Source organism: Lucilia cuprina, chromosome 4 (genome assembly GCF_022045245.1).
Source record: "Lucilia cuprina isolate Lc7/37 chromosome 4, ASM2204524v1, whole genome shotgun sequence".
NCBI lineage: Eukaryota > Metazoa > Arthropoda > Insecta > Diptera > Calliphoridae > Lucilia > Lucilia cuprina.
The window spans coordinates 33,813,527-33,826,266 of NC_060952.1; the positions used below are offsets into that span (position 1 = coordinate 33,813,527).

The 12,740-nt window shown below is 28.6% G+C and overlaps 1 protein-coding gene across 1 annotated transcript in view; it reads left to right on the plus strand.

Moving 5' to 3' along the window:
* LOC111680797 overlaps positions 1-9,503 on the plus strand; it is a 62,505-nt gene extending 53,002 nt beyond the window's left edge. Inside the window, exon 7 of the mRNA XM_023442504.2 lies at positions 1,645-9,503. Coding sequence (XP_023298272.2) covers positions 1,645-2,124 — 480 coding nt within the window. The 3' untranslated portion in view covers positions 2,125-9,503. The remainder of the gene's footprint in view (positions 1-1,644) is intronic.
* The last annotated feature ends 3,237 nt before the right edge of the window (positions 9,504-12,740 follow it).

Here is a 12,740-nt window from a genome sequence, read left to right on the forward strand (position 1 = left end):
ACACAAGACATATTTCTGAAGAGTAGACAGCTTTCTGCCAAAAGATACTTTTCTAAAGAAAGCTATTCAAACTATGTCAACACAGGATACTTTTCTAAAGAAAGCTGTCTACACACAACATTTTTCAAAAGAAAAACAGGAGAAAGCTATGTTCAAAAAATAGGCACGAAGGGTAACGATGACACTAAGTAAATTATTACATGGTTTAATGTGTAACGAAGCAATAACCAATTACAATTGCAATTTTTATTACCTGTAATTGTAATAAAAGTTTGCCAATTACAAGTAATTGTAATTTAGCGATCACTAATTACAAATTACATGTAAAGGAAGAACATTTTCAATAAGAAGTATTTGACATTAAATGTTTTTTTTTTTAATTTTAATAACAAGTAATTATAATTGACAAAACTTTAATTGCAATTGCAAGTAATTTTAATTTCAAAAACTTCAATTACAATTGCAAGTAATTGCAATTTAAAAAACTTCAATTGCAATTAAAAGTAATTGTAGTTTGTAAACTTCAATTACAAGTAATTGTAATATAAAAGCTTCATTTTCAAGTAATTTGAAAACTTCAATTATAAATAACTGTAATTGGAAAACTTCAATTACAAATAATTGTAATTGGCAAAACATCAGTTACAATTAAAAGTAATTGTATTACCCCCCAAACCTGAAAAAATAGAATTAAGAAGAAAATGTTTTAAAAAATTCTATTTAAAACAAAAATTATAAATCAAACTTCATTATCAAAGTTTTTTATGAAAAAAAACCTTGTTGTAATTTTCTCCTTTATTATTGAGTTGTACTATCTTCATATAACTATAAACATATTTATAAACTCTATATATACAAAATTTAAAAATCTCGTCTGTAATCGTGTAGTTAATTATAATACTATTGTTTTGTAATGCATTACTTTTGTGGTACTTTGTGTCTGCTTTCTTTAATTTAATAATAGAAAAAGTAAAAAAAAACCAAAACGATAACTTTTGATACTATTTCATCTTCCTGTAAGTTCTTAATCTCTAATACTACTACTTAAAACCCTCTTAAGACTGTTTATATTCTATATCTAATGCTTTTTTCCCCTCTACCCAAACACCAACTATGTATTTTCAAACACACGCGTAAATAGTAATAGTTTCACTGCTTTTGGTAAATAAAAACTTTAGCTTTTCTTGTATAATTTTTATTCCTCTTCCTTTAATAAAAAAATTTATTTATTTTTTTAGTAACTACATAATTTTTTTTTCAATCACACTTTATCAGTAAAATCAGTAAAAATTCTCTAAAAAAAAAAAGAAAAAAATTCATAAAAGAAACAAACAATAGTTTTTATTCGAATTTAATAAAAAAAATAGTGGAAAATGTTGAAATAAGTTGCAATTTGTTAATAAAAATTATTGAAAAAAAAATACAAATTTCCAAATTTTAATTACTTATAAATTTCAACATTTTCTAAACAAATCTGTAAAATTTTAGGATTTTAACATTTGCAATGAAAAAATAGAATACTAAAAACTAATTTTAAATATTATTTTTAAAAGCTTTTCATTAATATAAATTTATTTTAAATTTTCATTTTTCTTAACGAAAATAATAAAATTAAACAAAAAAAAAACAACAACAACAACAAAGATGGGGTCGAGGTCCTCGCCACGGTTCGTTAGCCGGTCAGCATCCCACCATTATAGATTATCGGACGGGATACATAAGGTCCCATCTTCGGTCACCCTCTGGCCGTGTGAGATGACTGATCTATCGCCTACCGGTTTTATACAAAACAATCACAATAAACAGCAGCAACAACAACAACATCATGCTCATCATCAATCACTACAACAACCACATCATTCCTCTTCACATCATCAGCAACATCCTCAACATTCTAGTCTTTCCCTATCGTCATCAGGTGGTGGTGGCGCTGTTGGTAGCGGTCATCATTCAAGTAGCCATAGCAGCAGTTTAAGAGCTCCTCCAGTTGGCAGTGGTGGGGGTCGTTTATTTTCCTATTTTGGCAATGATCATGAACATGAACGTAAAAAGTCGGAAACATCATTTTTTAATTTGGGTTTTCGTCGCAAATCAACCGTGGTTTACTATGCGGCCACTGACTAATACGAACCCCGTTTATCCATAAACTCTATTGGATGAATTGAATTGAATTTATTACCACAAACAACTACATGCATTGTAAACAAATCGGTACACATACATACAAACAGCCATCAAGCAAACAATTACAAACAAAAAAAGGGTAAGAATTATACTGTTAAATATAAAATAAATAATTAACAATTTAAATATACAAATACTAACACTTTAAACAAAAAATTAAATATTAAATAAATTTGATGTTAATTTTAAGATAATAAAATTAAAATTTGCAAAACAAACTAAAAATAACAACAACACACATTCTACACTCTAGATAATTGTTAAAACAAGATATTGAAAATATATGACATACATTAACAGTTATTGAAATTATGCTCAATTAAAACAAAAACAACAAAAAGAATATCAAAAACACAGCCAACAATCAACCCTTATATTTGAATTCTATAAAAATATATACCAAAGAAATAACGTTCAAAAAGGATCTTCTTAGTTTTGTGTGGCATATTTTAAGGATGTCAATTTATTGAGTAGATGATATCTTTACATATAAATAAACCCACAAAATATGCTTCTAATTTCTGTGATCTACAGTTGTGTTCTCTTCGAAATTGTACTACATTTTAAACCCACCATCAAAAAAGATGAGGGGTATATTGTTTTTGTCATTCCGTTTGTAACACATTAAAATATTCGTCTAAGACCCATAAAAGTTTATAAATTCTCTGTCTTTATTAGATTCTAATACGATCTAGCCATGATTGTCTTACTGTTGAAAGAGAAGTAGCTGAAATTTTGCACACATACTTTTAGTTAATGCAATTTGTTTGGCATTAAAAATGGGCCATTTCAGCCCCCATATAAGGCACGCTCTAAAAAATTGCTTTAACTCTCATAACTGGCTAAAAGAAATACATAGATGCTTCAATTTGTACAAAATTTCAGCTCACTAGCAAATTCTATATGAACGCTTAGAGCGGTGAAATTCGACACAAACCTGTTTTATAGGAATCTAAATCACTTTGTAAAATTTATAAGGAATAGGCTCACGATTGACCCTACCGCCCATATAAAGTCTCCTCCAGAATGTAACTTAAATGCTCATTCATAACTGTCTGAAAGAAACATCTACAGAGGCAATGTTTCACAGGAATCTAAATGTTTTCGTAAAAATTTGTAAAGATCAGTCTAAAATTGGTCCTTTTCAGAAAAACACTAACTGAACTAACTGAATAAAATTCGACTTAAAAAAGTGTAATACAAACATAAATTATTTTTCATAAATTTTACGAGAATGGGTCCATAATTGGTCATTAATAAAGATGTTTTGATGGTGGGTATATAAGATTCGGGACTGCCGAATATAATACTATTAAGGGCACTTTACACGATCACATGAAAAATTAAAATGAAATTCCATCAAAAAAGAGAATAAAAGTCATATGATTTATATTTTTTGTGTTTACACGATTGGTATAAAACAATAACAAAGTAAGATGAAAAAAGCTGTTTCACTTTGTTTGTATGTGTTTACATAAATTCAAAAAATGAAGAGAGCTCTCAATTTGTGATGTTATTATTACGATCCCATCCGTACTCTTCTACACAAAATTTTGACAGATCATATTACTTGTATGATCGTGTAAAGCCGACTTTACTTGTCAATTTTTTTTTTATATTCTACACTACTTTGGCTTTAACATTGCTCTCTTTGAAACACTAACAATATTATGAAATTCTTAATAACTAATTCCTGTATAAACATAAATCACTACCAATCGTATTAATCTTAAATTGACCCATGCTATGGTGTACATATAACCTCTTATAGAAAATTGGATTTCATAACAAAATTAAGGAAAAATTCAACATAAATTCTTTATCAAAAGCAGTAGTGGTGCACGAAACTTATTTCCAATCAGATACCGTAGTAACAAACATTATACTGTTTATATGTATAGATAAATCATGTTTTTTATATACTGATATAGGGTAAGAGGGTATAGGTCTGTCATCTATACCTACGTTCCATGTTCCCATGACCCAATTATTCGCATTTTAATTACAAATCTCAGCAATTTGTTTTTTATTCGCTGGTATTCTTTAGCAATTGAGGTCTGAGTGGAAGAACAACTAGCGTGTCATTGTCGTTATCACTTTAAAGCTATCAGCTTGATGTTGTTGGGTGTTAGAAAGTTTTGCTTATCACTCTCACAAATATTACAAATTACAATTTTTTGTAAATAATAATGTGATCTGATCAAAGTTCAATATGCAGCTCAGATGACACTCTATATGCTATATATAAGACAGTTGGAGTCCCTCGGGGTGATATACTAGAAATGATCTTCACATGTATGACAACAACAAGACTCGGATCCACCTGTTGGGTTTTTTTTTTAATGTGGGGGGGTGTGGTATGGAGTGGTAGTGGTTCTCAGTCACATTACACATATTATGCTGCGAAATTTTTCTAGGTGTGACCGTGTTTTTTGGTATTTTGATTAATCACCTTGAGAGAGAGGATTATCTATGTGGCACCACAATATTACCCCTCTCTGAGCTTTATCTATCCTCCTTAGTTAAGTGTTCATGAAAACTCTTATGATTTTATGATCGTAACTAATAATTTTTGGCCAATTATGGATCTGATTAGTTTCGTGTGCCCAGTTTAAAGTAACCTCCACACCAGAAGCATATCTTTCTTTGTCCTTATGCGGTTGCCTTAATGATGCTTTAAGCGTCTCTAACGAGGCGAGCACTCAATTACTTAATATATCGTAAAGACTTATTGTTTTTTGATAGTGTTTTTACTCAAATGTTTTCTTCATAATAGGTCTCTCTTTTTTGGGTTACCACGTACATCATCTCTTCGTCGGTATGTAAGTTATCTTCACATGTCAGAGTGCCGACCAGCAAACTCAGGGTTCCTAGTGGTCGTGTTTCGTTCGTCTGAGAACTCTCGTTATCCTTAGAGATTTTAGCACCTGTGCCTAAAACACTGTATCATATTTTTCTTTAAACACTATGACACTGTCGCATATCTGTGTCGGATGCAAATTGGGATGGCGATAATCAATCTTTCTTATTTCTGAAATCTTTAAATTGTTTTGATCAGGAGTCACATCTTCTGTCCTGCTCAATGGATAATTCTAGAATCTTGAGAATGTTTTACTCAAAGATTCAAGTTACACATATTATTCATCCATTGGTACAAAACAAATCCATCAAAATGGATTATCGTAAATTCATTCAGCAGCAATCGAAACCAATTATTACACACTGAATGACATGATTAGCCATACAAAACTTCAGCTGCGAATTACACAATCTGTACGTAATTCAGTTTGAATTCAAAGGCCAAATTAAGTAATTCAGCTGATCGTGGAAATATGGTAAGAGAGTGTGTTTTCTTGCATTTGCAATCTTTATTTTCGGTTCGGAGAAATTTTTAATTTTTGATTTCAAAAATGTTTGGCTAAGATTCTTTAGAACAGGTTTTTGATGAAATTAAACAACCTCGGTTTTTGTATTGTGTTAATTTCAAAACTTTTCCGATTAAAACAAATAATAATAAAGAACTATATATTTTCATATATAAAAATTTATTAAGTTTATTTTTAAAAACAAAACAGTTTAACTGAAAAAGAAATCAAAATTAACTGTTCATTCATTCATTGGATCTCTAAAAACAATATTCATTCCACCCATTAATTTTATAACTTCATACTAAAACTATATGCCAATTGTTTAAAGCAATTAAAAATAAATTAATAAATAATAATAAAACATTTAAATTAAGGACACATAATATATATATTTATATAACACAAATCAGTCTTATTCGAAAATGATTACACTCCGAATATTTTTAATTACCTATTTTAGGAATTACAAAGTTTATATAAGAAACTTAAAAATTTAATTGAATTTTTTATTTTAAAAATACAAATAAAAGTTGAAAGTTAAGAAATTATAATGATTTCGAAAATAAAATGGAATTTAAAGATCTGAAATTGGAAATTGTGACACATAGAAGATTCGAAAATAGAATTGAATTACGAATAGTTGGAAACTTCTAAAAAAATATCGAAAATCATTCGGAGCAGTTAACCATTACTAATCTCTCTTGCCATACCAACCAAATATTCTACTTTCCAGCCATTCCTATTTCACATAGTTCAATGAATTCATGGAAAAATTGTTGAACCCACCAACTTTTTAATCGTTTATATCTTTAAAACTAATTGACCAATTTCTATTTGGCATTAGGCATCGAAGAAAGTCTCGTGCATATATGTGCAAAATAACTTTTCTCCGACTAAGTTAAATTTGTTTTTTGCAAACCATTCCTGACGAATGTATTGTCTTCGAAGCAGATATTCTAGCGATCTTCAAAGCGACGGAACTTATACAAAATCATATCGATCCGGGCTTAATTGTGTCAATTTATTTTAATAGTCAAGCTGCTGTCAGAGCATAGGCTTATCACACGGTACATTCGCGATTGTATAAATGCCCTAAGGCACATTATTGGACTCTTTACCATTAGTGCCGCGACACTGCAATATACAAGGTATTGAGGTTGCGGACTTAAATCCACCCATTTGCTATTACTTTAGGCTGATATTCGAAAGATTCCGCAACATCATAAGCCAGTCTTGGAGTAGTCGACTGTATGGCCAAAACTTGATATGAGACTACCAAAATTGACACAGTCTAAGGATTCTGATAAATATGCTAAGTTAGGACCTTTGTCGGTTAGTGGGACATCAATACATCGGATTATTAAGGTTATGCGGAGATGAGGAAAGAGAGTAAATACAGAAATGAATTAGCTACAGTCCTAGAATACAGAATCTTGGGCTGATATGGCTTTTGTAATAGGTTGCATGACGTAATAAGGGGCTTCACCATCGCATTTTACTTGGTTTTGTCAAGGAATATGCATATTTTTATGGTGCATAACCATTCTAAACTTTACCTATACTAATTTAAATTTTTAATTGTACAATTAGTTTTGTAGATATAATTTCTTGAATTCTATAGAAGAAACGACAAGAAATTCGTCAGAGAAGTTGATAAAATGATAGAATGATAAAAAAATTCTGATGTATAATTGGATTTATAAGCTGCGTAAACGAGAGTGATGATAATCGCTTCTTTAGTGTCGCCTTTGTAAGCGAAAGAGTGGAAGCTCAAGAAACGAACTAAAGCTTTTTGGTCGTCTCTTCGTAATCTATTAGGTGACGATTGACTTCCTCGTAGAATAAGTACATGTTAAAATAGCTAATCAACTGGTCACTTAGGAGTAATCCTAAGTGTTAGGTTAGATATTTCGGAACTATCTGTTACTGTTTATTATAAGCAAGTAATCTATGTAAACAAGGGTGAAGATAGACACCTCTTTAGGATCGCCTTTCTAAGCGAAAGAGTTTACACTCAAGAAACAAACATAAAATTTTTGTCCGCTTCTTTGTAGAATAAGCTCATAAGCTAGTCACCTGGTCACTTAGGGGTATTCCTATGTGGTAAGTCGGTAGTTCGGAACTGTCAGTTACTGTTTATTATAAGCAAGTAATCTTTGCAAACGACAGTGAGGGTAGCCATATCTACGTCTATACGTAATCTATGAGATGACGAGTCAGTCGACACTTAAGTAGCAATCTAAAGCTTTTTGTCCGTCTCTTCGTAATCTGTGGGGTGACAATTGACCCTGGTCACAATTAGGGGTAATCCTAAGTGGTAAATCGAATAGGTAGTTCGGAACCATCAGTTATTCTTTATTATTAACAAGCAATTTATTTAAACGAGGGTGAAGATAGTCATCTCATTAGGGTCGAACGATTAGAAACTCAAGAATCAAACTATAGGTTTTTGTCCATCTGTATGTATTCTATGAGATGGCGATTGACTTCATCTTAAAATAAGCTGATGTTAAAATAGTGGGCTAACTCTAAAGCTGAAGGTTCACATCATGCGTTTCTACTCATTTTCGGATTCTATGTGCCTGTCAACAAACGTAGAATCCATACATTTGTATGCTGAAAGTTACAAGCACAAAAGCAAAGAATGCCTTAACGAGTAGAATGCTTAAAGTAGGAGTAGCGTTCCAAGCGGCGCACGAGCATGTCAACTGATTAATCTATTTGAATAAGATAAAATCAGTTAATTGATGAAAAAATAAATAAAAGCTTTAGGAAACGCGAAGTTTTTTTTTAAATGCAAAAAATTTATGCTTAAAAAGCGTAGCATGTAACTTAAAGCATAGAACGCGACTTATGAAAAGGTATGACGAAATTTTCAGATGTTGTCTCAGGTTTCTAATCATATCTCCGTTATTTATGAACCGATTTTGCTGATTTTAAATTCTTCTTCTTAAAAGCATGTCAAATTAAATTATTGAATATTAAGATACCAATGATATATCTGCCGCCTTCTGCAATGATTATTAAGTTAACAATGTTTATTAAAACTTATTTTTATATGGAAAAAGTGTCTTTAGAAAATTGCTTTCAACAGACATCTAAAATTATCGAAAATACTATATAGGATCTGAAAATTATATATTACACATTACAAGCAGAATGACAAACTTATACATAAACTTTTCACGAAGTGTAAAAGGTATAAAGTGAAATGAAAATCATTTAATTTTGGAGTAGGAGATCAGCAATGATATTAATTTGTTTTAATTAAAGAAATGACAGTTCTCAAGAACTAATCAGTAAAATTGTGTACTCATTAAGCCCACTCTTAAGTTAAGTGTAATACTGAGAAAGAATTTTGAATCGAATGAAACCAATAGATATTCGAATAGGGTCATATTTTTAAAGTTTTTGAGATAAAACTTAACAATTACTATTTTGTGATTTGAATTCATCTTGTGAATAAATCTTTCGACTTTTTATACTGTTCATATATTCCAAACATATTTCGAACAATGCAATCTTCAAGTATAACTATTGCGTTGGCAACATATCCTGTGTAAATGTCTGGCCCGATTTTAGAAACATATGAGAATTAATTTCAACTTTTGAAGGAATTGAACTTTGGTAAAATTAACATTATAACTCTATTAGCGATTTCTTACATACAATTTTGAATAAGGCTGATTATAGAAAGCAAAACAAAAAAAAAACATTTTGAATTTTTAAGAAAATCACAATAAAAAAAGTACTTATGTATACATTATTAGAAAGAAAAATAAACTATAAAATTAAATTAAAGAAAGAGGAAACATTAAAAATGATAAAGCACTTTAGACGCTAAGTAACACAATAATATTTAATAATAAGATAATAATAAAACAATTATTTAAATAAATAAAAATTAAATATGAATAAATAAAAATTAAATATTTTTCTGACAAATTGCATTTAAAATGAAAAGAAAAAACATAAACTTTTTATTCAAATTGTTAAAATTGATTTGCAAAAAAAAAACTATATTATTAATAAATTTTGAACTGAAAATTAAAAAAAAAATATATTAAAATTAAAAATAATAATAACAATAATTTGTATGTATATTTTTATGTAAGTTACAATATTTTTTTTATATGAATATAAAGAAAAAACAATAAATTATTTAAATAAAATAAATAATTTTCTTTAAATAAATTAAAGAAAAATATTTATATTTATTAAATGTTGTTAATTATGTGTGTATTTGTTATGTTAAGTTTTAGAAATATTAAGAAAAAATAAAAAAATAATTATTTTGAATTAAAATTGTTAATATTTAAGTTTTATTTTAAGTTTATTAGAAAAAATTAAGGTTTAATAAATAAATAAAATTAATTATTTATTTTTTTTACTTAAAATTTTGTTATTTTTTGAAATTTCAAAAAAAAATGAAAAAAACATAAACATCTCAAATCCCCCAATAATTTGTGATAATTTGGAATTAATTTTATATACATATATGTATGTAAAGAAAAACAAATTTAATTATTGTAAATGTTATTTTATAATAATAATAATTAATTAATTACTATATAAATTGATAGTCAAATTATTATTACAAGAACAAAAAACAAAATAATTATCTAATAAATAAAATTAATTGAAAGAAAGAAATCATAGTCAATATATTATCAAAACGAAAATAATAAATATTTTCAATTTCGAAATATGTATTAATATGAAATTGTCTTTAATTTTTATATAGATTTTGTAGGAAAAGAAATATTTATATATTTTTATAATTTTTATTATTTCTTTTAGAAAAAAAACTTATGCAAACTTTTTTTTGACAAAATTTATCCTTGGTCCAACTAAGTGTAGTGTTTTTTACCACGTTAAGCGGGCTTCACACGTGCTCACAAGTAATATGATCTGTCAAAATTTTGTGTAGAAGTGTTCGTATGGGATAATTTTAGAATTAATTTAGACGAATTCTAAAATTAGCCCTAGACTTATCATGATATTAGCCCATAGACTATTTTATAGATTAGTCCATTAATATGTTGTAAGTTAAGTCGTAGTCCTACACTATTCTCTTTAAATCAGCGCGTAGACTATTATATAGATCAGACCATAATATAATTCAAATTTCCCTTTTTTTTCCCCGCAGATCCGCGCCGATGTTATTTATAGTTTATTTTTAAAAATCAGTTGTAGTCCACAGATTGATTCATATATTACTCCATAAATAAGTCAAAAGACTAATCCATTTGTTTTAAATTGTCTGATCGAGGTGACCGAATGACAATTTCGTAAATGGTATGCGATATCTTTGATTCTGCAGTAAGGATGCATGCATGTAGCACCGTCCTATTGAAATTAAATAGGACGGTGCAAACCCGCAAAAGTCTGACATTATGTATATTCTAAGTCCTCATTAGATTTTAAAACAATCGAGCTATATCCTTCCATCTGTCAAACTGTTAAGAGCTCACTAGAGTATATCCAATAGAAACTACGTCAATGCTAACAAACACATTAAAATTTTGTGTAGAAGAGGACGGATAGCATCGTCTAAACGCAATATGTAATGAAACCATCAAAATCCAATATGAACTTTTATAAAAATCGTACAAACTCTTAATGTATAGAATATAGAAGAATTAACCATTAAATTTAAACTACAATTGGGAAGGTCTAGCAGATATTTATAAGTCTAATGAATGTTTCGAAGTGCACCAAAGACTTAGAAGATTAGAAAAGCAGTTCGTAAAGTTATTTACGAACTTTACGCAGAGTCATAGCTAATGCTGGGCTGAGGTCGTACAATCACTCCTTTTCTGCATTTCAATTCAAATCGAAAGTTTCTCCTTTCGCCAACTTCGGTATTCTGAATTTCGATTTGAAGCTCCGTCACTGCGAAGAACTGATTGTCGTGGGAACGCATGGTAGAAAGCTTTTGGTTCTTATAAAACATGTTAATGTTAAATTCACTGACGTACTCGTATTTTTAAGTTAGTAATGAGCGGTAAAGTCATATTCTAAAGAAGATTTTATACGGGCTGATCATATATAGACCGATTCTCACTAAAGTTAGTAGAGAGATTTTTGTGCAGACAAAACTTGTTAATGTCGAATTTAATCGCTGTACTCTCAAAATATATTTAATAAGAAATTCAGGAAAATTTTTTAAAACAAGTTCCCGTAGCCCAAATTGCCTGAAATGTAACAGCCGTAAGTACATCTGATTGTAATACAATAATATGTTCAAATATTCGAAGTTATTTTCGAAATTTTGTTTATGTTTTGTAATTAATCTATGTGTCATAAAAACGAAAAAAACGAAAATTCGAACTCGTGTTCGAAAAATTTGTAAAGCTGTTTGGCATGCAAGATTTCACCTAATGACAATACATAATAATATTCGGATATTTGTAATTAATTTCGAAATTCGAACTAATGTAATGAAAATTTATTTTTAAACAATTACTAATTACAAAGTAATGCTAATGATATCTCGTTAATTAATTAGTCGATATAATTATGTATGTAGCGGATAAAAGCAAATAAAAGTTCTCCAAGATGATATTGGACTCTTGTAAAAAGCAAGAATTAAAGACGACATGAAAGGTGTACATGACCAACTTTAAGCGTCAGTCCAAAACATTGTCTAAAAAGATAACGAAAACAACAAAAACAGTTCTAACATTTTGGGATCAAAAAGAATCCAATCAATTACCAAAAAAAGAAATAACGTCTGTCAGGTTTTCTACTCCAAATTCTATTAAACAAATAAAGAACAAATTTCAAATGCCACCCTAATAAAATTCTTACCATTTAAGTAAGCATATGAAAAATACTTCAATTTTTACGCTTAAAAATAAAAATTATAACAAAAATTCCAAACAAAAGCTTACAAATAAAATTTTATTAAAAATTCTAAAACGCTTTGAAAAACTAACAAATAAAAAAAGATTTAACAAAATTTTACCACAATTTTTATTGGTATTTGGTTAAAGTGGTTAAATTGTTATTTTTGAATATATTTGCGAAAAACGAAAACCAAAAGCTGTAAAAAAAACTTCTAAATAAAAAAAAAACAAAAATACAAATATTTTAAGTGCGATTTTTTTTCAATTTGGTGGTTTTGTTTTGAATATTGTTTTTTGTTTTAATTCGCTGAATTTGAAAAAGATTTTGAAAAAAGTG